General features: G+C 39.4%; 1 protein-coding gene across 16 annotated transcripts in view; it reads right to left on the reverse strand.

The window, feature by feature from the left end:
* LOC126470094 (uncharacterized) overlaps window positions 1-26,082 on the reverse strand; it is a 1,674,514-nt gene that overhangs the window by 1,317,617 nt on the left and 330,815 nt on the right. For all 16 annotated transcript variants that reach the window (XR_007586124.1, XR_007586123.1, XM_050097649.1 and 13 more), the window contains exon 4: window positions 2,758-2,904. Coding sequence is in view for 14 of the 16 variants with exons in the window: in XM_050097649.1 (XP_049953606.1) it covers window positions 2,758-2,904 (147 nt within the window). In the remaining 2 variants the exon portion in view is untranslated. The remainder of the gene's footprint in view (window positions 1-2,757; window positions 2,905-26,082) is intronic.

Below are 26,082 nucleotides of genomic sequence, written 5' to 3' on the forward strand. Positions count from 1 at the left end.
GCTGTGTCTGATCAGATTGTAAGGAAAAGGTTATGAGAAAGGATCTTATAATCCAGACATCCTGTTTGAGTACTCCACTTGACATAACATCTTGTGGCTTGCCTGCAATTCTGCCGTTCCTATGTCAGCTAGCAACTTCATCAATGGCAAAACATGTTATTCACAGATGAGTCCATATTTCATCGAACACAACTTGATGGCCACGTTTGTGTGTGGAGATGCTGTGGTGAGTGGTAACTGCCAAATGTTATCCAGGAAATCTACAGATTTGACAAAGTTCTTTGATGATGTGTGGAGGCATCAGTGTTGACAACTGTAAAGATATTGTCATTGTCCATGGTTGCTTTACTGCCAGGCAGTACATCTAACAGATCCTGTTGGACCATGCAGTGGTTGCTGCATATGGTAGTGGCCTTGAAATCACCTTCATGTTCGATAATGGCAGAGCCCATGTCGCAGGCATCACCAGGGATGTTTTGCAAAGCCTGGACATCAAAGTAGTGGAGTGACGTATGGTGAGTCCTGATCTAAATCCCATAGAGCATGAATTGGACATGCTTGGCATGTGTGTTTGTGGTTGTCCTGTTCAAACACAGACTCTCCAAGACCTCTCAATGGCTCTTCTTAAAGGATGGGAACAGATGTGACAGGGTTTCCTCCATAGACTTATATGGAGCATACTATGTAGGTGTCAGGTGGTGATTAATGATCACAGAGGGCATAAATGTTATTGGAACTCTAAGTCCAATGAAAAGCACCCAGAATGATGGGATGAATGATAATTTCCATTTTGATTTTGACACCTGTCAAACATTTTTGTTCTTGTTGTGTAAATGAACGTGGATATAATGTTTTGTTGCGTACTTAATTTGTGAAAGCGAAAGTTATAATTTAGCAACACATCTAGTCCTCAATTAGTGCTCAGTGGAGTATGGTAGATGCCCAAAGTCATTTTCCCCTAATTTTTTGAGCAGTGTATAAACATGCAGCAAATGAAGCTGGCAAAAAGAAAAACAGGAATCTAAAAAAGGAGAGCAATATTTTGTACAAAAAGACAAAGCAGGCATGGTTGGAAGATAAATACAAGGCTGTACAAGAACCCATTACTATGAGAAAGATGTATACTGCCTGTATGGAGATTAAGGAGAGAAAAGAAGCAGCTGTATGAAATTGAAAGCTCAGATAGCAAGCTGATTATGAAGAGTAGACAAAGGTGGAAGGAAAAAATATACTCGCTGGATGAAATAAAGCTCTGGAAGAATCAATCATGACAAAAATAATCCTATTGGTACCAAAGATCTATGAGACAGGCATAATACTCTCAGATTTCAAGAACAATGCAATAATCCCCATTATAAATAACACAGGTGTCAAAGGTGTATTACTAAAATGCCATTAAGTTATGGCTGTAAAATACTGGTATGTATTATTTACAGAAGAATGGAAAAAAATGGTAAAGATCAGTTTGAATCCCAGAAAAATGTTGGAACATTCAAGATAATACCGACCTTACAGCTTATCTTATTAGATAGGTCACAGAAAGGCAAACCTATAGTTACAGACTTAGAGAAACCTTTTGGAAATGTTGGCTAGAATATATTCTATGACATTATGAAGTTACCAGGGTAAGGTACAAGGAGCAGAACGTTATCTACCACTTTTTTTTCCCACACAAGACTAATTATGAGAGGTGAAGGACATGAAAGGGAAGAAATAGTAGCAAAGAGATTGGAAACTACTTGTAGCTATCCCCAATGTCATGCAATATGTACTTTGGGCAAGCAGTGAAGGTAACCAAGGATAAATTTGAAAAGAGAATTACAGTTAATTGAGAAGAAATGGAATGATTGTATTTTAATTATTTTAGGGATGGCAAAGAACCTTAATGATCAGTTGAATAGAATGGGTAGTATCTTGAAAAGGGTTTATGAGATAAATAACAGGAAAGTAAGACAAGTATAATGGAACATAGTCTAATTAAATCAGATGCCGCAGAGGAATCAGATTAAGAAATCAGGCACTGCAAGTGGAGGGAGGCTTGACTACAGTTATCAGGCTCAGTTGGGTGCAGGTTAATATGATTATGGAGAGATGATGAGAACTGCACAGGATATGCTAGCATGGAGAGATGCAGCAAATCCGTCTTTAGACACAGGAACACACTACATTTTAAGTGCAAACAATTTTTCTGGTCCATAAAAGACAATAATTTTAACTTTAAATTTAATTAGGAACTAGTGCTACACCTAAGTCAAGCAATAGTTACATAGGAACCACAAAAACAGCATCCTACAATAATGATAATTTTCCTGCAAACATAGTATCCATGTTGTCTCATTTCTAAAAAACATAAAAAGGTGTCACTTTTCTCTGAAAGCATTAGCACTAAACTGACTCTCCCCCCTCCCTGTTTTCTCTGTGTCTCAAAGATATGTAACAAATCATGTGACTAAATGATCAACCTATGATGCTATGTGTGTTATTTTTGTGAACTAAGTGATACAGTCCAAAACTAATTCAAACAAATAGCAGTATTAATAGTAATAGTACACTTAGGAATGACAATGACCATGCTTTATATTGTTGCATTGTAAAACTGCACAAGAAACAGCTTCCTGTAATGATGAAGGCTTTACTAAATAGTACAATATGGGTATTGGCTACACTGACGACTTAAGAAATACACGTATGTGGCAATGTGAAACTAGATATTTACGTTAAAAGAAATACCATACATCAAACTTCACTAAGACTCACCTCTTGTACGCTGGAGTTTCACTTTCAGAGTCTGGTTCATCCAAGGGTTTTACTGTAACACGCCTGCGGCCAAAGTCTGATCCAGAACTATGACCAGAGCTCATAGAATCTGTACGCTGATGTGAGTATCCTGGAGGACTCACCATGCTGCAAAAAATGGACATAATCACAAACTGCATAAAATGGAAAAAAATTTTAATGTGTGAATGTGTCTTAATGGGTGCACAGCAACTTTCGCTCACTGGGAAAAACGTAGACCATTATAGCACTCTAGCTCTAACAGCAAGAAGGGTATTATACCTCCACCCACATAGAAAGAAAAGGTAGACTCAGTTGTTGCATTTTCATGTTCTTTTATGTCCTTAAATATGTAGGTATAGCTCCGAAGGAGAAGCAACGCCCATAACCAGTTGCTGGAACACCAAAGAGAGGACTGTGAAGATTTGTGGTAAGGTGTAACACAGATGTGAAAATCATGTAAGGTCTTCTGTGCAACCAGTCTGAGTGCTGCCCAAGTGTTTGGAATCATCAGAGGAAAGGTGGAAGTTGAGCAAGGAAGATGCTTTATTATCAAAAGAAATAAAAAACATCAGGAAAAATTGTGGTACTCAATACCCTGCAACATACACCATACAATTGTTTGAGATGTATTTACGTAGAAACAGAAAAATTTGTATTTTGCCTGTGAGCAGGCAGTGATTCCCAAAACAATGAGTTAAAGATTAAATGCAAGTTTCAGAGATAAGAGAGTCCATTCCAAAGACATGTAAGGGAATTACTTTGGCACAAAATGAGGTGAATAGATTAAACATACAAACAATTTAACATCTCAAACCTTTTGACTTTTTACTGTAATAACCATTAGAAGAAATTCATGGTTAAGTTTCTAATTTCATCCAAATTTAGTACTAGGCCTACCATTTTCAGGTATGAAAACTTTATGGAAGCTATACCAAGAAATTTCAGACATTTATGAAAGCTGTCTTAACAGTATGGTTGTAAGTTAAATGGACTCAATGGTTATTGGTTCTTCCAAAAATATACAAGACAAACACTCGTCCTTAGATCATCAATAATGTTACTTAATTTTAATCCTAGAGAAGCAGTGAAGAGTGAAAATTCTCAAAAGATATAATGGAAATAGGTGTATTCTATGTTCAGAGTACCTTATCAAAAACACTGCATTGTTATGGTATTAATGTTACAACTAAGATGTAACAACCTCTACACAATTCTGTGAGACTTATTTTTGTGTTTCTTTAGTGATCATGATCTTACATTAGTCACTTTGATGCCTGGCAGTAAGTGCAGAAACAGTCTCAGGACCAGAACAACCAAACTACATAGCGAGTTTGGTTCTCAAATTGGGGGAAATTGTAGAACTCAAGCACACATCTTTGTAAACTTCAACTACACCATCTTGGCAGTTGGTAGTGCTGGTTTTGGTATCCTTTATTTTGGAATGTGTAGTAAATTTTGTTTTGACAGATAGGGGAGATAAACATAAAACCTGAGATGAAAATGGACAGAAGCAGAGATCGATGGAAGACCATACTTTTGACTCACATTAATACACTTTTAAATAGGACATTCTTCCAGCTCTAATGACTAAATTCCATTATTAATAATACTGAACAATGGCTAGTACAACAAATTCACTTGTGAAGCATATTGCTGTCCCTTTAATATTTCATCTCAGGCAATATCACTCCACAAAGATGACTAAAGTACTGCCCAATTTCATTAATTATAATTCCAAATGAACCACCTGTGGTTAAGAGTTGTTAATGAATGTCTTCAGTTATGTTTACATGTAGTAATGTTGTGTCACTAATATTGTATATTGCTGTACACAAGTTACAATTCATTTAAAGAAAGTGAGTAAGAAGAGTTAACAGAGACTGCCAAACCAGAGTACTAACATTATAGTTGTATAAGGCTGAGCAACAAACTCAGTGTAAAGCTGTTTAATTGCCTTTCACATGTGCTATAGACAAGTATGTGTGCTGCCAAAGGTGTAGTCACCCATAAATGGTAACTCTTTATTCAATAATGGAATTAATCCAGAGTATAAAAAAATAAGCTCACTCGTGGTGGTGGTGGTAACTCATGAGAAATGTGTTTTGGACTAAACTCATTCTCTTTAAGGAAACTAGTCTGATTAATGTACATTTAAATTCTGCAAACTATTGTATAACATCGCAAAAGACACTGTACAGTGTTATCAATAACAATAACAACAACAACAACCTGGTCATGGCAGGGTGGCTCACTACCTGGTGATCCAGATAACAAAGCAGAAAACTTACATTGCACCATTGTAAGAGGAGAATTTTACATAACCAAAAACTGTAACTAGTATAAGAGAATTTAAGTCCACATCAGAAAGGATGTTCATGTTAACCATAAAGGGCAAGAATAAAAACCATACCCTTATAAACTGCTATGCACCTGTAAATGAAAATGCAAGAAATCTGCAGAAAATAAGTACATTTTGGAATATTATGATCTGAACCCTAGAACATACCTAAAAACAATGCTAAAATGCTTCTTGGCAACTTCAAAGCACAAGATGGGAAGGCAAGGAAGTGTAAGAACATTGTAGGATAATATCCAGCTCACTGAAGACCTAACAGAAATGGTGGAAGACTGATCGATGTGTGTAAAATGTTCCAGTAAAAATTGATGTCTACACATTTTCACAAACTACCAAGAAAATGCAAAACTTTCATATATCCATATCAAAACCTGAATTTCATCTGGAACACACAGCCCAGCCAAATCAAAGGAATATCATGGAAATTATGAATGTTAAAGTAATCAGAAATGGGGATTATTATTCAGTCATTATCTTGAAGATTAAAATATGATTTTTCCTGTCTAAAACAAGAGAGAAAACCCTGAAAGTGATCAGGTACAACTCCACTACAACTAATCATACAATAGAGACAATAGAGAACACAGAAAAATTTTGAGAAGGAGGAGACAAGAAAAAAGGTGGCTGTCATGATCTCCAGGTACAAATTAGTAAAGCAGCAGAGCAAACTTTAGGATTCGCCAAGAATAGAAATATGACATCATAAAGAACCAAAATTCATAAAAATGGAAACACACAAAATAGAGCAAGTATGTAAATTTAAATTTCTTTGAGAAATTATTGAACAGAATTGACTAAAAAGAAAACCACCAACAGATGTAAGAGTTAACCAAATGTAAAGAACATATGGTTTGAAAAAGAATATTTAGGACAGAACAAAAGGTCAGCACCAATCTTAATGTTATCTGTCTTTCTTTATTACATTGCAGCTCTATATTTCAACTGATAGTGCAAGTATCAGTTGAGTAAGTAGCCATATAGGCTGAACATAATCATCACAAAACACATCCCAAGCTATCTCAGGTGCGTAAACCCATTAATAATGTGAACAAACAGATTCTGTTCTTTTATGCTACCGTGTTTTAACTATATAAAACACCTTTTGATTTCCAACATGTTGTATGTGTTAAGGGCATATTGAAAGTTCATAACCATACAGAACTTGTAGCAAACCTTTCTACAAGACACTGCTTTCACCATTTAGAGGTGTTTAATTTGTTAAGCTTTGATTTTATTGTACAGGGGTGATCTCTCATGTGAGTAAGAGCTATTATGCTAAATATCAGCCTTAGCCTGGAAAGTATAACAAAAATCATTTCATTAACAGTAGTTTCACTATATTCCCCTAAAGTAGTATGCCTAGTCTGTGTAAGAACGTTTCTAAGACTACTGATGAGTCAGTAGAACAAGATGATGCAACAGATTAACTAGTAGTTGAATTAAAAAAAAATTGGTAATGTCATGCACTAATTACAATTTGTTTAGATTTAATGAGACTTTGAAGTTATTGGTTATAGCCTCACATGCTGAAATTCCATGAGAATCAGAAAAATTACCAACATTTTTTTTCCAAATTGGGCCATTTTTATACAATTTATATCTCACTACTGTTGTCTATAAAATGAACAACTGTATTTCCAGACCATTAGAAGTCTGATTACTACCAAGGTCACCATGTATGTTTTATGATTACATTGTTAAGGTATTAATCTTACAGTTGAAAGTTTCACCCAAATTAAATTGTGTCATCCAAGATGAAATCAATGAAATGCAATGACATGAAATAATATTACTGAAACCATTCAGAAATACTGAAATTTCATGCCATTGCATAATCCTATTGGATTTTATGTTTCGTCTCCCTTTAATTTCCATGAATTCAATTCAGTTCCACTGCAACGTAAGCCATGACACCATGAAATTCATTTCCCCAGTAGAGCTATTCCCACGTAGCCCTTTCGATAACCTCCAATTTCATTGCTGATAACTAATAGGAATTAACATGAACAATAATGAAAGGTTGAGTTGAGACTGAAGGCATACTCAGGTAGCCCAATGGTTATGACGACTCCTACAATAAGCAGAAAACCCAGGTTAAATTCTCAGTTTCGCATAAATTTTGATTTGTCACAGCTAATTTATTCTGTTTGGTATTTATTTTGAAGCTGCAATGCTATGTCATCAAACAGGATCGGCATGTGTCAGCTTCTTAGGCAATGCTACCTGTTTCAGTTCAAAACAACATTTCATTGTTACCCACTTCTTGAAAACGTCAGTGTAGTGTGGTAGTATGACTAGCAATATCATACTGTGTTTTAAACAGTGACCCATCTTATCACATCAACATGCATATGTTGTGAAAAAGTGAAGTAAACTGTCTGCAGAAGAGGCTACAGTACTGCAGGCAACCTGTAAGGGAGCACTGGCCTGTTAGAATGAAGAACAACATTCTAGACTATTAGTTCCTAAAAGCAGCAGTTGCTGCTGCTACTGAGACACCAGTGATTTGAAATAAGTGATATTACAATGGTCTTTTAAGTTAATTTGACCTGCTACTAAAGCACACATCATTGGTTGTATTTAACCATGCACTTGTGTCCAAGCCATTAACCATTTACAATCATTCAGTCTGTAATTATTTAGGATGGCAAAATCAGCCTAACAACAGTATACTACTGACACTGTACGTTACCATCAGCCATGACAACTTAAAAACACTGAATGGTCCCCGCAGAAATAATCATAGACAGCTGTAACATAGCTGCAACCACAACAGAGGGGAATCTGTGGAGAGACCATATTAACCCGTAGTTCCTGATGAAGATGGGCAGCAGCCTTTTAAATAGTTGCAGACAGAAGTATGGACATTTTAACATTATCCAACATGACCTTGCTGTGCTAGTGCTGTCAGTGTCTGAAAGCAAGGGGACACTGCAACCACTATTTTTTTCCAGAGTGCATGCAGTTCTATTTTATGATTTAATAACAACATCCTGTTTGGTAAAATACACCAAGAGGGGAAAAAAAAAAGATTCACAATGAAGGAAATAACCAAATGGGATGGAAATCAGTAGGTATGATGTACATGATTACAATTTCAGAAAGACTGAATGATTTTTTCAAGAGAGAGAGCTTCACAAACTGAGCATGTCAATAGTGCATTGATCCACCTGTGGCCCTTATGAAAGCAGGTATTCAGCTTTTCATTGACAAAGTTGTTGGATGTCCTGCTGAGGGATATTCTGCCAAATTGTGTCCAAATGGTGCATTAAATTATCAAAGTTACGAGCTGGTTGGAGGGCCCTGCCCATTATGTTCCACATATTCTCAATTGGGGTAGAGATCTGATGACCTTGCTGGCCAAGGTAGGGTTTGGCAAGCATGAAGACATGCAGTAGGAACTCTTGACTTGTACAGACTAATGTTACCTTGCTGGAATGTAATCCCAGGATGGCTTGCTATGAAGGAAACCAAAACAGGGCATAGTATATCACTGAAATACTGCTGTGCCAAAAGGGTGCTCCAATGATACCCATAGGGATCCTGCTATGAAAAGAAATGACACCCCAGCCTGACAGTTGGGCTGTATCGTGGGTAGCAGTCAGGTTGGAATCACACTGCTGTCTGGGGTGTCTCCAGACATATCTTCAGCCTGGAATCTCATTGACTGGAGTAGAGTTGTCTTCAGTGACGAGTCCAGTTCAAACTGAGCCCCAGTAGCCACCAAAGAAGTCTGGAAATGCCTCGTACAGCTGTGGGATACCAACCTGGCTGTCATCCATCATATAGCTTGACAACCAGAATTAATGGTCTGGGGGTGCCATTTTTTTCAAAGCTGGATCTCTCTGCTTGTTGTCCACAGTGCCCTTACAGCACAGTAGTAGACAACTGATATTCTATGCCCCATTTTGTTGTCCTTCATGGCAAGCCATAGTAGGTTTACTTTTCAGCAAGATAATGCCTGCCTCAGATGGTAGGAGTTTCTACTGCTCATCTCCTTGCTCGTCAAACCCTACCTTGGCCAGCAAGATTTCTGGATCTCTCCCTTGTTGAGAACATTTGAAACATTGTGGACAGGGCCTTCAACAATATCGAGGTTCTGATGATCTAACATGTCAATTGGACAATATTTGACATAACTCAAGAGGACATCCAACAACTCTGCCAATCAATGCCTATCTGAACAACTGCTTGCATAATGGTCAGATGTTGACCTACATATTATTGACTTGGTCAATCTCATGGTGCTTCTTTTTTGTATCATCTTAGAGTTCATTCTGAAGGTAAAATAGTCCCCCATTCAGATATCCAGTGGGGGACTACTATGGAGGATGTCGTCAGGAAAAACAAAACTGGCACTCTATTAATTGGAGCATGGAACATTAAATCCCTTAATTGGGTAGGTAGTTTACAGAATTTAAAAGAGGAAATGGATAAGTTGAAGCTAGACACAATGGGAGTTCGTGAAGTTCAATGACAGGATGAACATTACTTCTGGTCAGGTGAGTAAACAGTTATTCATGCAAATTACAATAGGGGTAATGCAGGAGTAAGTCTAATAATGAATAAGAAAGTGGGAATGCAGGTAAGCTACTATGAAAAGTATAGTATTTGTGAGGATCCCATGATGCTCTTTAATGAGGTGTCTTTCTTTTCTGTAAAAGAAAGTTTGTTTTCCAGCTTTGGGAAATTTCTGCAGTGAACTTAAAAAATAATTGTATGAGCTATTAAATGTGTGTGTCAGAAATAGAAACTAGTGTAATGCATGTTCTATGAATATTATTACTACTGTTATTATTCAGTTGTAATTTTTAATTTTGTGACTTTTTCTTTAGAGACAGGAAAGAATGTTTTTCTAAATCGACGTATTGGGTGTTACAGAACATGTAACAGTTTTGAGGCAACTATTTTCTTTGAGTGTTCTTATGCATGTCTCTCTTGTTTATTGGTAAGTTTGGTCTTTCAATTACACATCGCAGAAAGATCTGGACAACAGCCCACATGCAATGAAATTTGGGTCGACAGAAGAGTCCGATCCCACGCGTCTGCTTTGACCCGTGACGTAAGGGTGTTGTCGTGTGTGACGTCGTGACGGCGCTGAGTTTGGTGTGTGAGTGTGGCGTGTTTGTAGATGTCGTCGTGTTGTGGTTTGTTGTGCTAACTGGTGGCATGTTCAGGGTTTTCGTTTGTGTGGTGTAATGGGCTCAGTTTGCTTTTGCTTATTATCCAGAATTGTTAGAGTGTCGGCTGTGTTTGTAGTGGAATTCGTTTCGGTGAGTTAACGATTTTGTGTGAAGGTTAATTTAGTGTTGTTCACAGTACATCGTGTGGTAATTTTAATAAAATTAATCGGTTGTTGTTTTTGTTCAGGAATGGATAGGACGGATAAAATTAACAGTGCGCAGGTCAAGGGAAGTGTTCAATCCCAATGTGTGTCTGTATATGTTGATATTGGTATCGGGAGATGTTTTTGAGCTATATAGGCCACGGGAAGTGTTTGATCCTAATTTATGGGATCGGGACCTGCTGTTGAGCTATATAGGTCAAGCGAAGTGTCCGATTCCAGATGATTTTGTGTTTAGTGGTATTTGGGGAGTTGTGTGATGTCTGTTTTTCGTCGTTTTGTGTGGTTTTGTATGGGGGTGGGTGTCTAAATTTGTTTATATTTAGTTTGCCCTCACCCAAAAACACCATTTCCCGCGCTTGTCCCGTTAGTGTAATTAAGCTTTTTGTGGAAAGTGTGTGTTTTTCGATGTATTTTCGTCCTCATAACATGTACATACCAACTTTATATGCGCCATATTGGAATCCTGGTTTATGGTCGTTTCCGCCATATTTGTGACGTCATGGGTCAAAGCAGACGGGTGGGATCGGACGCTTCCGTATTTCCCGAAATTTCTATGGGCGAAAACCTGAAAGACAGGAACCAAGAAATCTCTCAATCATATGAGAAAAAGTCTTTAAGAGATTACAATTTACTTTCAAGCATGATTCCAATGCCAATGATGAATCTTTCCATTCTGATGTACTGTCCGAAACAGACTTCGCACTATCTACTGTACTGGAAGACAACTATGCTGACTGTCTCCTAGGACCGAAAAGTTTTCCAAAGATAAAAATGGAGATACGTTGGAACAATATTTTGCCTACAACCATGAGGTAGCTAGTTGTTGATGATTGGTTTGTGGGGTGCTTAACTGCGCGGTCATCAGCGCCCATACAAAGTCCCAACCTTTGCTCAGTCCAATCTCGCCACTTTCATGAATGATGATGAAATAATGATAACACAAACACCCAGTCATCTGGAGGCAGGTGAAAATTACTGACCCCGCTGGGAATCTAACCCAGGTAGTTAGTTGAGGCATGAACGCCGTACCTTTTTGAAATGCCGAGGGGACCATCATAAATCGCGATAACTTCAATATAATTATTGTCTTTGAAAGAAATGCTTAATGAGACCAACAAGAATGACACTTTCATTTAGTTACCTCGTGTATTATTCTATAGCAGTTTCAGCGAACTATATTACCTGGCAGTGTCACATCATGCGAAAGTTACTTTGGTCCTCAAGCTTTGTTCACCAGTATACTTTAAGTCATGTATGAGCATGAAGAACTGAGTTGATAAGTATTGAAAGGACCAATTGAATACACGACTCTGTAGGAAGTGGGCTGTAGAGTGCATTAGCTCCTTCGGGCGTCTGCAGTACATAAAGCCGTATCTTGATTGGAAACAAGGGGAAGAATTATTAATCGGATGTAACAAAATTGCAGTCATCAGTGGTACGAATTAACTACGCACGTGCTAACACTTTAGTTGTGATCAGAGGTTCTGTTTGTCCACCTGCAAATGTTCCGTTGGGGCGTAGGACTGATCTTGATAAGGCCTGAAAATTCTGAGGTCAGTTTTCTTAACTAAGCCAGTCCTTATTGGCAATATTAAACTTTTGGAACCTCTTTACGTTGTTTGCTACTCTTCACCGATGAGATCATGTTTATGTTGCCATCACCTGTGACACTTGTTACTCTCTTTGCAGTCACCACATATACATATACATTTGCATCAACAATGCCTTTGAGAGGAAGAGAGTGTCACTTTACCTCAGGCATTAACACATTCGCGCGGACTTTGCTAATAGTGTTAGATGCATATTTTGGACGACACTGACGTTAGCATTATGGATATTTCGAAACCTAACATCCGAAGTGAGGAATGGAAAGCACGTGTACCGTTGTCAGCACGAACTTTGTGGTGATGTCCTTTAGAACAATTTGTCAACTCTCATTGTTAAGAAAAGAGGGGGACAAAAATTATGGCAGTAAGTAATTGCTTCGACATGCCGTTTGGGCACAACGTGTTTTTCTTAAACTACAACACAAGTGCATAATTTTGTTCTACACACTTAGGAAGCAGTAGCGTAAAATTACGGAACATAAATGCCAGTCTGTCAGCTAAACCTTTTTCGTTCTCTTCCTTCATTCTCTACTTCAGACTAAGTTGGGGACGTTCATTCTAAATACACTGTTATTTATATGTATATCCCAGAGGGAAACGACGCGCATGTAAAAGTGGAGCTTACAGTTCAAATTATTCCTTCGAAAGTGGAACGTTATAGCTTTTATACAGGGCTAGTTCGAGAACATTTTTCCACAAGCGACAAATAATTTAACAACCCTGCCCTGCCCCTCCCCCTAAAAACAAAATTCCCCTCATACATAACTTGTCTTTCCTTTAGCTCTTGGTACGACCTTTAACAATAAATATGAACAAAATTATCGTGGAAAGCGACTGTGTTTCCTTTAAAGCAAGGACTACATAAACATTCCTCTGTAACAAAGTTTTGGATCCTATTTTAGGCCCAACTATTAAAAAAGAAACGATTTCCATTTAAGGTACGTCTAAGATCTTTAGAAGCATTTAGTCAAAGTAGAATGAACTAGACCTATCGTATTGTTCTCGCTTTAATAAAAATGTGCTATCAAACTGGAAAGAGTAAAAATATAAAAATTGTGTAATTGTTTAGTTTAATAAAGGAAATTTTAAATTCTGTAATTTACAAATTACTTCACTTTCCATTGGACAAAGTGAGACAATACAAATTTTATTTATAGATATATAATATTCACACGTTATACTTAAAATGCTGTTTAACTGTGTATGTCTTATGTTTCATGTGGAGAAAGCTCCGTGGTAAATTGAAATTGTATATGGAACCTACCGAGTTTTTTCTTGTTAAGGGACGCCTTGAGCGGTATTTGAGCCAGATTGGATAGGAACTGAAAGTTACATTTCATATAGATTTATACCAACTACGATAATGTTTGATACTAATGTCGGTGGCGGCTCCTAACCACAACTTTGCATTTATTTCGTGAATATCTAATGTGCAAATCCACATATATTGCAACGATTTTGTTTGTCATATACTTTCATACCCTTCAATTTTCGATATTAATCATGACAACCTGCATACAAATTTCGCACCTGAGTGTTGTGCCCCAAGCGGTCGCTTGTGTTGCTTGGGCATTTAACTGGCGCTGTGTACACATTATGTTGAAAGTAAATGCGTTTTATCACCGCTAAAATAACTTTCATCAGGTTTGCAAGGCATAAACAGTCAGTGCTACATATACACTGGTCTCCAAAATTAAAGCAACAAACGAGAATTTTGTAACGCTGCGTTAATTTTGTCACAAAACATTATACACAGATCATAGTTAAGTAGAAACAATGTACAGAATAGAGAACGTTAACAACTGCAACACGCGTAACGGTAAACAAAAATAATGTTCGTTTTTTCCAAGTTACCGAATTTGCAAACACGGTCTGTGGAAGCTGACGTGATGCAACCCGTCTCCTCGAGCATCGCAGATATGGTGTATGGGATTCAAATCGGGAGAGCGAGCAGGCCACGCCATGGGTGCAATATCTAACGTTTCCAAGAAAACATCAACACCTGTGCTCTGCGAGGTTGAGCATTATCTTCCACCAGCACAAAGTCTGGGCCCACAGCAACAGCCACACATGAGGTCCCAAGATCTCGTCACGATACCTGATACCAGTTAAACCTTACCGTTTCAGCCGTGCAATTTCGTGAAGAGGTGTTCGTGGGGTTCACATAATCCCTTTCCACACCATTCGGGATCCTCCTCGATGTCGGTCTCTTTCCACAATGTTCCCTCCAGATGCGAATCCGTCGAGAATCACTCTCCAGACCAAATCTGGACTTATATGTGAAAAGAAAATAGGCACACCGTTCGACGGTCCGCGTGGCACGCCGACGACTCCACTCTAGACTTCCCCTTCTGTGAAGACGCGTCAGAGGTACACATACAGCAGGTCCCCGACAATAAAGACCACTCTCCTGAAGCCTTGTGTAGACCTCTTGCCTCGGTACAGCACATCCAGTGGATGCTGTGGGGTCGATGCCAATTGCCGAGCTCTACTAAGGTGGTACCGTCCTGCCGTTACAACCAAACAACAATCCTTCCTCTCTCTCTCTCTCTCTCTCTCTCTCTCTATCTATCTATCTATCTATCTATCTATCTATCTATCTCTCTGATGTCACAAATGGTCGGTCCCACCCTGGTCTATGTGATACAGTTTCGGTCTCTCTAAACTGCCACCACGTCCAACAGAACGATTCAAATTAAGCCATAGGGCCACAACAGTTTGCGACTGTCCTACTTCCATTTCTCCTATAGCCCTCCACCACAGAGTGTCTGGTTGGCGTCTTCTCTGTGCCATACTGCACAGTCTGTGACTGCGTACACAGCGGTTGTGGATGAAGGACTACCCGGTAAACACTACCCCGCCTGATAGATACCCTGACGTCATCGGTGGCGTGGTTGTCCGTTGACCGGAATGCCACCTTCCGTGCAGAACACGATCGTACGGACATCTGTTGACAGTTTGTATGATTATATCATGAATTATACGCAGAACGGGAAAATAACTGTTAGTTGCTTTAATTTTGCACACCAGTGTATTTTCAACGTAGCTTCACAGATCGAAGTACGAATCAGCCGATGTTATCGAGTTTCTAACTATTTGAGGATTCTCTTTCAATAACGTATTTAGTTGAACAAATTACTTGCGGAGCGCATCCTCACTCAGTTAACTGAGGAACCACTAGAATTCTGTACTAATGATTTGCGATTAAAAGTGGATAAGTCGACGGATGATACAGTTATTAACGTGTAGCAAAGTAGAGCACTTCAGCTATAAATCTGCTTAATCTGTGCATACACTGCTTTCGGTCTCCCTATAGGGTTCTTTACCGTTAGCATTATCAGTGGACCACATTACATAATCCCAGTTTTTCAGAGTCCACCTGTATACGGAAATTAATTGCCCTAGCTGTTTTTAAACTATTCATCGATCCACAACACACATCAGCGTTTTCGGGGCCACTACCAGGTTACTAAGCAGTACCAAAGCAGCAAACTAACATTCAACCCAGTTACAAAAAGTGTGGGGGAGAAATCCTTTGCGTATCTTTTTCCATGTTGCCTTGAATATTCATATTTCGCTTTAAACCTGGAACTGAAAAACTATCTCCAGCATTCTTGTGGAAGGTAAATTTAGGAACGAAGCTTTATACTACGTTTCTAGATCATTACTCATTAAACATCTGAAACGTGAAAGGGCTATTTGTATTAAGTACACCAAAATACTACCGAAAATGTTTCCCAAAATCGTATGTAAATTGCAGGAACCATTACTGATTGCATTTCCAGGAACATTCCAAACATGTAAGAAGAAAGCCTTATTTTTAAATATATTGAATTAAAATTTGATAAAATACTAACTCCGCGCTGTTTATCACGGTTAGTCAGCGTCTGTACTGGTTGTTCATCCCAACGCGCAGCCTTTACTGGCAACGAAGAAATTAAAAATTAGCCTTTTATAATTTAACAAATTTGTTAACAGCCGTTTCAGTGATTCGGAGTCTTCATAGTAGTCATTGCTTAAAATAAAAGCACAGCTATACGTCACAATCAGTAGGAATATCGGAGTATATATTTTTACTAAAATTTCCAAACATAATTTAAACAGCGTATATTGGATACCTTACAAGAATACGGAAACCTGTTTAGCGAACAAGTTTCCACTACATGTTTACTAGCAAAACATTCTGAATGTTATCGATGAACTTACGAAAAGAAGCTACGGAACTACGTACATTGTCCGCTCCTTTTCACTCGATCGTCCTAACAAGAAATAAGTGTCACCAACACCGTACGTACTTGTATTCCTCTCTCAGCATTGCAGGCAGCACACACTAGTGGACGCTCATGCATCACTGCTTACTCGTTGCCGAGGCGCTTGTTATCATCTTCGATATTCCGCCGATAAGTCACCTAATCACAAACGCCAGACATTTTAATCTCTGGGTGTGGCGCCAGCTCACCTACAATACGCTGCTACATCCGTCACAAGCTTTGAATTCCTCAGAGCTATCGCTAATCTTCATTAGAGCTTTACCATGTCACATGCTTTATCTTCGTTGACAGGCACGTTAACAGTACCTTTAAATATAGTTTGGAATACAACGAAAGATGGCTTGCGCCTCTGGAGTCGCCCTACAGTTACCTACTTTTTGCAGCTGTTTAGACTCGGGTTTAACTAGTAATATGAAATTATTGAACGAAATCTAGTAAATTATTCGCTGTTTATTAGAAATTTCTGAAAATTGTACCTGTCTATGGACTGTCTGGCCACTATTGTAGGAATATATTATGGAAACTACAAATGACAACTTACTAGGTCTTTAAATATCAAGAAATTCATTATTTTATTTAATGGAAATAGAAAAGGATTCTAGTTCATCGTTGATTACAGTGGCCGTTCACAGATCATTGGATGACTATACGATCTGAAGAGCAACCAATCAATGGTTCTATGGTGGTTATTTAAGACTATATTCGTATGAATTGCAAAGTTACACAGAATAACTGCAGGAACTACAAATAAAACTGAAATCAGTTGTGCGGCAGACGAAAGCAAGACTTATTCATGTAAGGTTTTTATTTTATCCGAAGAAAGCATTAAGAATAAGTGAGACTATTCAATCAAGAAGTGCTACTGCACATCGTTACCTCAAAATAACAATGTCGAACTCGATGAAATCTGTATTTAAATACACACTATCGGTTGGGCAACCACAGCTAAAATACTACACGATTGATGGAATTTGAACTTTCATTCCATAATATTACACTAGCTGGTGTTAGAAAATTAGAATTAAAGCCAATGAAAGTCCATTTGAACGCATTAACTACTTATTGCAGCCCTTTCAAAGACCCACGACCTGTTTCGCTCCTTAAAGGTGTATCTTCAGGTGCATTTGTGTGTGAAAGAATTACAATCTTTTTATAATAAGAAATCATAGATAAAGTTTTTGAATCTTAAACTTTCATCACAATGCTGTTCTGCGTAGGTATTGCTAAATGTCGTTGTCCTAAGTGAACTTTAAAAAACTTTTGTTACAAATGTAAAGTATGATGCTGTTGATAGTCAATCTGCATATTCATTACTTACAATTTATCACTTCGTACCTGATGAGAATTACGATTCATTTACGATTTTTTATTATACAATGATTGTAATGCTTTTATACATAAATACACCTGAGGATGCACCTCTAAGATGGGGAACCGATCGTGGAGTCTTTGAAAGGACTACAATAAACAGCTAGTGCGATCATATGGACTCATTTTAATTTTAATTTACTAACACCTTGCGTAATATTACGGTTTGAATGTTTCAGTTGCATCAATCATAAATTTATGCAGCTAAGTCTTCGTCACATTCACAAACCATAGTCTGGCGAATTATGTGAAGCTCGCCGACATCCGCACTTTTTACTAACACAGCACACAGTCCCCGAGCGAAAAAATCCCCGACCCGTCCGGGAATCGAACCCGGGCCCCTGTGGTTAGCAATCTGCCGCGCTGACCGCGCAGCTGCCGAGGCGGACGACAGCCGGCTGTATCGCCCACCAATTGTAGATGATGGAGATGTATTAAGTAATCAGTAATCCCGCTATATGCATCAAACTAACTACGTATACGACTGAGAACCTGAAATTTCTAATGAGCCGATAATGAGTAGAGAAACGCTCCGAGAAAGACGTCTGGCAACTAACTGGCGAGATAGGATTTGAAATCGGCAACACCATGCAACGCTCTACACTTTTTCTCCTTGCCAAATTGTCGCGCAACGCAAGGTATTCTAAGCCATGTAGTTGCTCAGAGAAGTCAAGCATGTACTGTCCGAAGTATTCCCATTTGAACGCTAAAGCAGGTAGCCATGTAAATATAAAAGGAAAAATAGAACGAACTTTAAACAGCTGTGTAACTTAAGTACAGGTAGTTGGATAGTTGAATGAAATATTCAGATTTAACGAGCCGCCGAGTTCCAAGTGATTACAAACAGAGCAGACGCTCATACTGCCCAAGAATATATAGCGGAGTCCCACTTGAATCATGAAATTCGGCTGACAGACGATGTCCAATAACATCAGTTAAAACTAGAGAGCAAGAACATTATTATCTGAAGGGTATTGAAACATTTCTCTGCGTGTCAGCGACAAGCTTGCAACGAGGGAAGCTAATGAAATAAACATTCTGACCATCCACATAGTAGCTCCAGAGAAAAACGCTCACCTAGCTTTTTCCGTGTCGGTGGATATAATGATTTTTTCCTCTTTGGGGTAATTTCGAAGATGAAGTCAATGCACAAGTTACTACAACCAAAGAGGATTTTAAAAATTTCATTGTTAGAGCGTGTTAGACGGTGTCTAAGCGATTTCTGCAGTCAGAAGTCTTTTAAACAGCATCCGAAAACTTATTGCAGTAAACTGTGGGAATTTTTAATATTTTTATGACAAATGGAATTTTAATGGAAGTATTTACGACTCCTTTCGTTCTGCTATGCCTTTTTGTACTCTTGCTGATGTAATTTTACGATATGTGTGTGATCTCTAAACTATAATTTAGAATTTCGTTCATGCGAAATTATTTTATCATGCGAAATTGTTTTATTATTTTTTGACCTCAGGTTCCTGTTTTACAAACCGGTTAAGTTTTCAACATTAACCTTCCTTTCGAGGTTACTAGAGGTAACTGGTGTATCAGCCTTAGATGCCATATCCACTGCGTTCTGATTAGAGTATCGGTTCGAGCACACAGTCAACAGTGATTAGCATCCGTTTTAAATTTAAGTGTTCTGAATTTCTCCGAATTTGTAATTAGATACGGCTGCATCAAGCTAAAGCACACCATCATGTGAACGCGACAGTTGCGTGTAACACGAACTTCCGCATAAGACAGGAATCTGATATTGAAAGCAGATAACTACAAAGTTCCAAATATTGAAGTTTCTTCGATACTACTTATCGGATTTTCGAAAGCGAAACATGGTTGAATTAGCCTCAGAGAGCCCAGATACTAGCTGCACGAATTACTTTAGTAGCACTTGAAAAAGCGAACTTTATATTGTGTCTGTAATTAACATAGCTATGACAAGAGACCATACGTCAGTCAGTGATTATTTTTTACAATTCGTCTGGATGGAAACAGAATTGCAGTATTTTACACGGTTCCGAAAATCAACTAGTAAAGAATTGATTGCATGATGTTGCTTCTAGTCTGGAGGGATATGGTAGGCAGAAGAGGAACCAAAGGTAATTTATGAAATTTATTCCAGTTGCAAATATGGACAACCATCAGCTGTATAATGGAATGACTACAGTGAAAATGTGCCAGACCGGGATTCAGACCCGGATTTCCCGCTTATCGCGAGTTGTCGCCTTACCATTTGGCTTCCCAAGCGCGACTTAACGGCCAGACCCAGACTTCCGTATGTCGTCGGCAATGTATCTGCAACTGTACTCTTACATCCGTTATGTTCATTCCCGTACAGGAGACATTTTACTTTAAAGTAGCTTGCCCGGTGTCGGCGGATAAATATATTGCTGTGCCTGTGGTATTCCGAATTAAGATGCATGTCCGAAGGAACCTTGCATCTTAATTCGGAATAACAGAGGCACTGCAATGTAGGCACTGCAATGTAATTCACATCAAACTCATTGGATACTGAACATTGAGCTCATTCAGAAACTAGTTGACTGTTTTATGTCCATATTTGAGAAATAAATGCGTTTGCTTTTGTGCCTTAAGAAAACCTGGCTTTGTTCTTAGGGGTTTTTCAGTTCAGTTCTTACTTCCCACATATTCAAGAATGCTAGTTTTTCTTGGCGCTAATGTATGCATTACATGTATTATCATTTTAGTACACAACGAGTGACCAGTCCTGGCTTCGCACGGTTGGCACGAAGTATCTACAGCTCGACGACTTTTCTGGCGTGGCGCCAAAAAAATGTGTACACAGACCATCCTCGTGAAGCAGGTTATTAGTGAAAACCTTAACAATCCACTACGTTAGTTCCTGGGATTAACTTTTATATACAGACAAAAAAAACGCGGCGCGGGACTTAAATTTATAGGATGTGTAGATACTGTAGCGCCTACTTGCGATGGAAGCAGAAATTAAGACTGCCTGTATTAAGAAACTAGTGCGTCTGGAGCAATTTCAGTGATCGAGAATTCATGAAGCATTCGAAATAAAATACGATTCTGGTAGCAATATCCTATGCAAACGTTATCGTTACAATGAATAAAAAGATCCTCAGTCGTCTAAATAAAAACGTCAGTTGAAAGTTATTTATCCGAACGGCCTTCCAAAGCTGCTCTTGTTAATAAGGAAAATAGACAAGCGCTTGTTTACAGTCTTATTATAGCGAAACTTGGACAACCATACACTACGAAAAAATGTTACAGTAGTAGCAGTCTTATTTGTTCTAGTGTATAACCTGAAGCAAAATTGTGACAATGTTATCACATTTCATTACTGCAACTTATAATTACGACCCATTAGTTACTTGTGTGTTAAGAAACGTAAATCTGACGCTCCAACGATCCCTGCACATGGATTACAGGAACAGTAATCCTCTTGTATCTTCCTGTCATCCATTCATGCACTATGTCAGTTTCGTAGGTGAGCAAAGATTTCGTGCTGCTTAAGTTTATCTCTGACTAGCTGCCCGTGAGATGGTGCTAATCGTAAACCAGTACGCTATTCACGTGCATGTGTTGTTACGTATCAGCTACTCAAGACAAACTCATGCTTATTTTGAAGTTTGCTAATGTAATAAAATATTTTACTGTATGATATTTTCTATTGTATGCCGGAAACTTTTTAATTTATGATTGATATTTCCTCAATACAGAAGCTGTTTCCTCCTCCATAATAGCTCAAATTTCAGCATATGAGCAACAGTACTGAACATTGTTTTTTCCGGGATGTTCATGTATTTCGATCTTATGTAACTTCTACCAAATTATGCAGTAACTACTGCTGTACCAAGTCTTGTCATGATCAGTTGTACATTTTGGAGCCAGGTAGTCATGGATCGTTATCTTGCTTCAGTTTCCCATCCCAGTACATATTTTGGTATTCTTGTTTCTTCTATTCTTCTTAAATGTACATAACACTTCAGTTTCAAAACCATGACACTCAACTGCATTTTAACGACGTATGGGCATCGTAAGTTTTAATCGTAATATAAATAAGCTTTTTTATTGGATATATCATGTAATTTCTTTCAGCCGAAGAACCAATGGAAGTTTTACGTTTGTATTTTAGCGATGTTACCTCTGGTATGTATTTCGAACAGTTGAAAATGTCTACGCTGCCGAAACTGTGCTGTAGCAAAACTATAAAATGATATTTTAAAGCCAGTAACAACAGCCACTGCGCCAATGTCGTTCTTTGACCGAAGTTGCTACAAGAGTGCGTACCAGTGGTGAAGCTCTGTGACACACCCGGAAGTCGTCAGTGCTAATAATGAAGCGACTACCTAGTCCAGTTTGCAACTCAAATTTTCGCTGCTGCAGACGACGCCGAGGAAAGGTTCCGTGACCACCGGGTACACGGTGTGGCTTCGCCGATTCAGGGAGGGAAGCCTTGTACGCTCGGCCTCCCTGGCCAAACTCTCAAGCACACGTGACCGCTCAAGTCACGTGCTGACTAGACCCTCAGTCATCTCTCACTTCGAGTCTTAACATCAGCTGACATTATTTACATGTGCTGGGAAGGAGACGAAAAGGAGGGGGGGGGGGGGGGGGGCGGAGGTGGATGAGGCGCTACTGAAAAAGAATATTTCTCTGTGCTGATTGTTGAAATTACTTCATTATCATTTAGACACCAGCCTTCGCCAAGTAGATTACTCCAACTTCATAAATTATTGATCGGCGAACTGATCGCGCCTACACAAATCTGTAAAAATAATTTGTGGCGATCTAGTTGCCATTAGTTGCTTATCAATTTTGTATTGAGTACCAATAGTGACCTTTACATTAGCTTTTTTTTTTAGCATCAGAGGTCAAATTTATTTACCAACACTTGAAATTCTTATGAGTATACAAATTGCAAAATAATTATTTTAACATTTTCTTTTTGCATTTCGTACCTGCAAAGAGACAATTGATAGAAATTTGTATTTTTTTAGATTTCCAAAAGTCCAACATAATGCGAATTTAGAGTGCTAACATGGTACCTCAAGTTGTTAATGAAAAATACAGCTGAAGAAAGATGGGGGATTTTCTAGAGAGGTAAGGTAGTGTGTCTCGACGACGTCGATGTAATGTACAGAAGGCTGGGAAAATAAGTCATCCGTGAGCATTTCGAAGTAATCATTCTAACCGTGTTTATACGACAATGTGATCAGTGAGATGGAACCAAGTTGTGACCGCCTGTTGGAGTCTTAATAATTCCATAAGTATCGCTGTAAGAACAGAGATTCCACGCGAATCAAGTGCGATCAGAGAAACTGCTGTATTAGTTTGCACGAGCCCAAGCATTTGGATTTTTTAAAAGACGTCTCTAACCTCGCAGAACTTTTATACCAATTTTCTACAGCTTTTAATTGTTAAAGTGGATTTTTCCCAATTATGAACACAGTGTGACACACTGACAAGCTTTAAATGCACAGTTAATACTTCGCAGCGGTTTCTGTTCTAGTATTTCACACAACCAATGGTGACTGGCTTTCCCGTGTCTTGGGAACTCCCAGGGTTATTAGTTTTCAAAATTAGGTTACGTGTGGTTCTGCCAGGCGGCCGTATGGAATATAAGTAGCAGTCAAAAGAAACCGAGACGTGTGGAAAAAGTGAACTGTTTATTATTTCAAAAGTAATCGCCGTATCTATGAATACATTTATCCTACCGTAAGACAAGACGGTCAATGCCTCCATGGAAAAAAAAATTGCGGTCGCCTACTGAACCACGACTACCCAGGCATGCACCTCTTCGTACGAAACAAACCGACGGTCATAAATGTCTTTATTCGGGGCTCCAAAAATTTGGAAATCGCATAGGGAGAGATCGGGATTGTGTGGAGGATGTGTATGGGCTTCCCAGCGAAATTTCTGCAGCGTAATCTGAACAACCTTGGAAATACGTGGACAGGCTGAAGAAGGGCTTGAACCAAATGTTCAAATGTGTGTGAATTCCTAAGGGAGCAAACTGCTGACGTGGTCGGTCCCTAGACTTACACAAAACTTAACTTGTGCTAAGAACACCACACCCACCCATACCCGAGGGAGGACTAACCTCCTGCGGGAGTGGCCGTGCAATCCGTGACACGGCGCCTCAAACCGCGCGGCCACTCCGCGCGATGGGCTTGAACCAATGAGCCTGTGGGCGAGGGATAACGAAACGTACCTTCCGTAGCGTGGCGAGAGATCGCTCTGGAGGCAACGCCCATAACCCCCACAACCTTGGCGATCGGCGGCGCGTCAGACAAATTACGCGAAGTAAAGCTCCACACATATTTAATCAGACACTTTTATTTGCGGACCCGGATTAATTGTTTGCACTGCTGCACATGTAAAATCAGTCTAACTAAGGGTCGTCAGCCTCGCCTTGCCCCGAGAGATAAGGTCAAACTTTTCTATACTCCAAAGTCAGTACTTAAAATGCCCTGTAAGCAATCTAGCCACTTTCAAATATCCAGACTACTATTCAAATATTCAATAAGACTGTTGAACTGGAATATGTTCACTGCTAACAGTTTCTGCACCGCCTCCAACTGGGCCCTAATCACTTCTATTGATACTCGCCACAGAAAAAACAGACGCAGTCAATATCAATAAGGGGAGAAGTTTCACAAAAACGCAACACTAAAATTTCCGTGGAAGCAAACAATTTGTCTGCTGTAATTACATCTCGCCAAGACTATTTCGTTCAGTGAAACACCACTGTCTAACTAGTTACTGGCCCCGCGATCTGATGTAAGGGCGTTGCCTACTGGTCATGTGTACGCTCACATAAAGGTAACAGGCATCCAGAAAACCAGAGTGTGTAAGTAGAACTCCACTCTGGCTTGCGGGAACCCACTTTCCATTCGTGTAGCCTTTCCTTAGTGGAAGTGTAGTTTGGCTGATCACTCAGGATCACCAACTACTGATTTCGGAAACACACTTTAGTATACTATCCAAGCCATAAGAAGGCATTAGACATCACCTACACCCGCGAGGGCTGTCAACCGACTCCCCTATTTCACGAGCTGCCAGAAAGCTTCACGAATTTAATTCACATTTAGGCCTCCAATCAATAAGAATGAGTAGACTGTAGGCATTTTCGTTGGCCATTTACTGCTTCCGCTAATAGAGCTGGGGTAAGATCCTGCTTCTTGGGAGAACTTTTAGACGTTTCTCTGCGGCGAATGTCGGAAAATACCAACTATCTTAGGGAATCACAAATCTGTAAGCCAGCTATGCAAACTCAGGCGAGCGAACATGCGCGGCCTCGAACTGACAAGCCACCCGCTCTGTAGCCACGGCGCTTAGCTGAAGAGTCTGAATGTTAATTTTTTTGAGATATGCTTTGAACTCTAAGCGTCGAAGAGTTTTATGTGGACCCTTGTGGAGGGAAGGAGGCAGGCCCAGTGAAACTGAAATCCCTGTTTCGTAGCCAGACTCGATAAACTTAGCGCAGACACGCATCATATTACGACTTTCCTGTATTTACAGCTGAGCTACATCTACATCGATACTCGGCAAGCCACCGTACGGTGCTTGCCGGAAATTAGTAGTGGTACAGGATAATCATTTGATTTCCTTTCCTGTTCCACTCGCAAACAGAGCGAGGGAAACAACTGTCTGCCTCCTTATGAACTCTAATTTCTCGTACCTTGTCTTCGTGGTCCTCAGGTTGGTGGGCTGGTTTGTTTGCTTGTTTGTTGGTTGGTTTGGGGGAAGGGACCAAACAGCGAGGTCATCGGTCCCATCGGATAAGGGGAGGTTGGGGAAGGAAGTCGGCCGTGCCCTTTCAAAGGAACCGTTCCGACATTTGTGTGAAGCTATTTAGGTAAATCACGGAAAACCTAAATCAGGGTGGCCGCACGCGGGTTTGAACTGTTTTCCTGCCGAATGCGAGTCCAGTGTGCTAACCACTGCGCCACCTCACTCGGTCCATGGTCCTCACGCGCAGTGTATGTTGGCGGCATCAGAATCTTTCTGTAGTCAGTTTCAAATGACGGTTCTCTTATTTTTTTCAATAGTGTTTCTCGAAATGAACGCCGCCTTTCCTTCACGGATTCCCAGTTGAGTTCCCGAAGCGTCTCCATGACATTTACGTGTTAGAACCTACCGGTAACAAATCTAACTGCCCGCTTCTGAATCGCTTCGATGTCTTCCTTTGATCCGGCCTGGTACGGATCCCAAACACTCAAGTAGTACTCAAGAATAGGTCACATCATCGGCCCATGTACGGCCCCCTTTACAGATAAACCACAATTTCCTAAAATTCTCCCAATAAACCGAAGTCGACTAATCATCTTTCCTACCACAATCTTCAAATGCTCATTTCATTTCATATCG

The sequence above is a fragment of the Schistocerca serialis genome, chromosome 3, assembly GCF_023864345.2.
Source record: "Schistocerca serialis cubense isolate TAMUIC-IGC-003099 chromosome 3, iqSchSeri2.2, whole genome shotgun sequence".
NCBI classification, from domain to species: Eukaryota; Metazoa; Arthropoda; class Insecta; order Orthoptera; family Acrididae; genus Schistocerca; species Schistocerca serialis.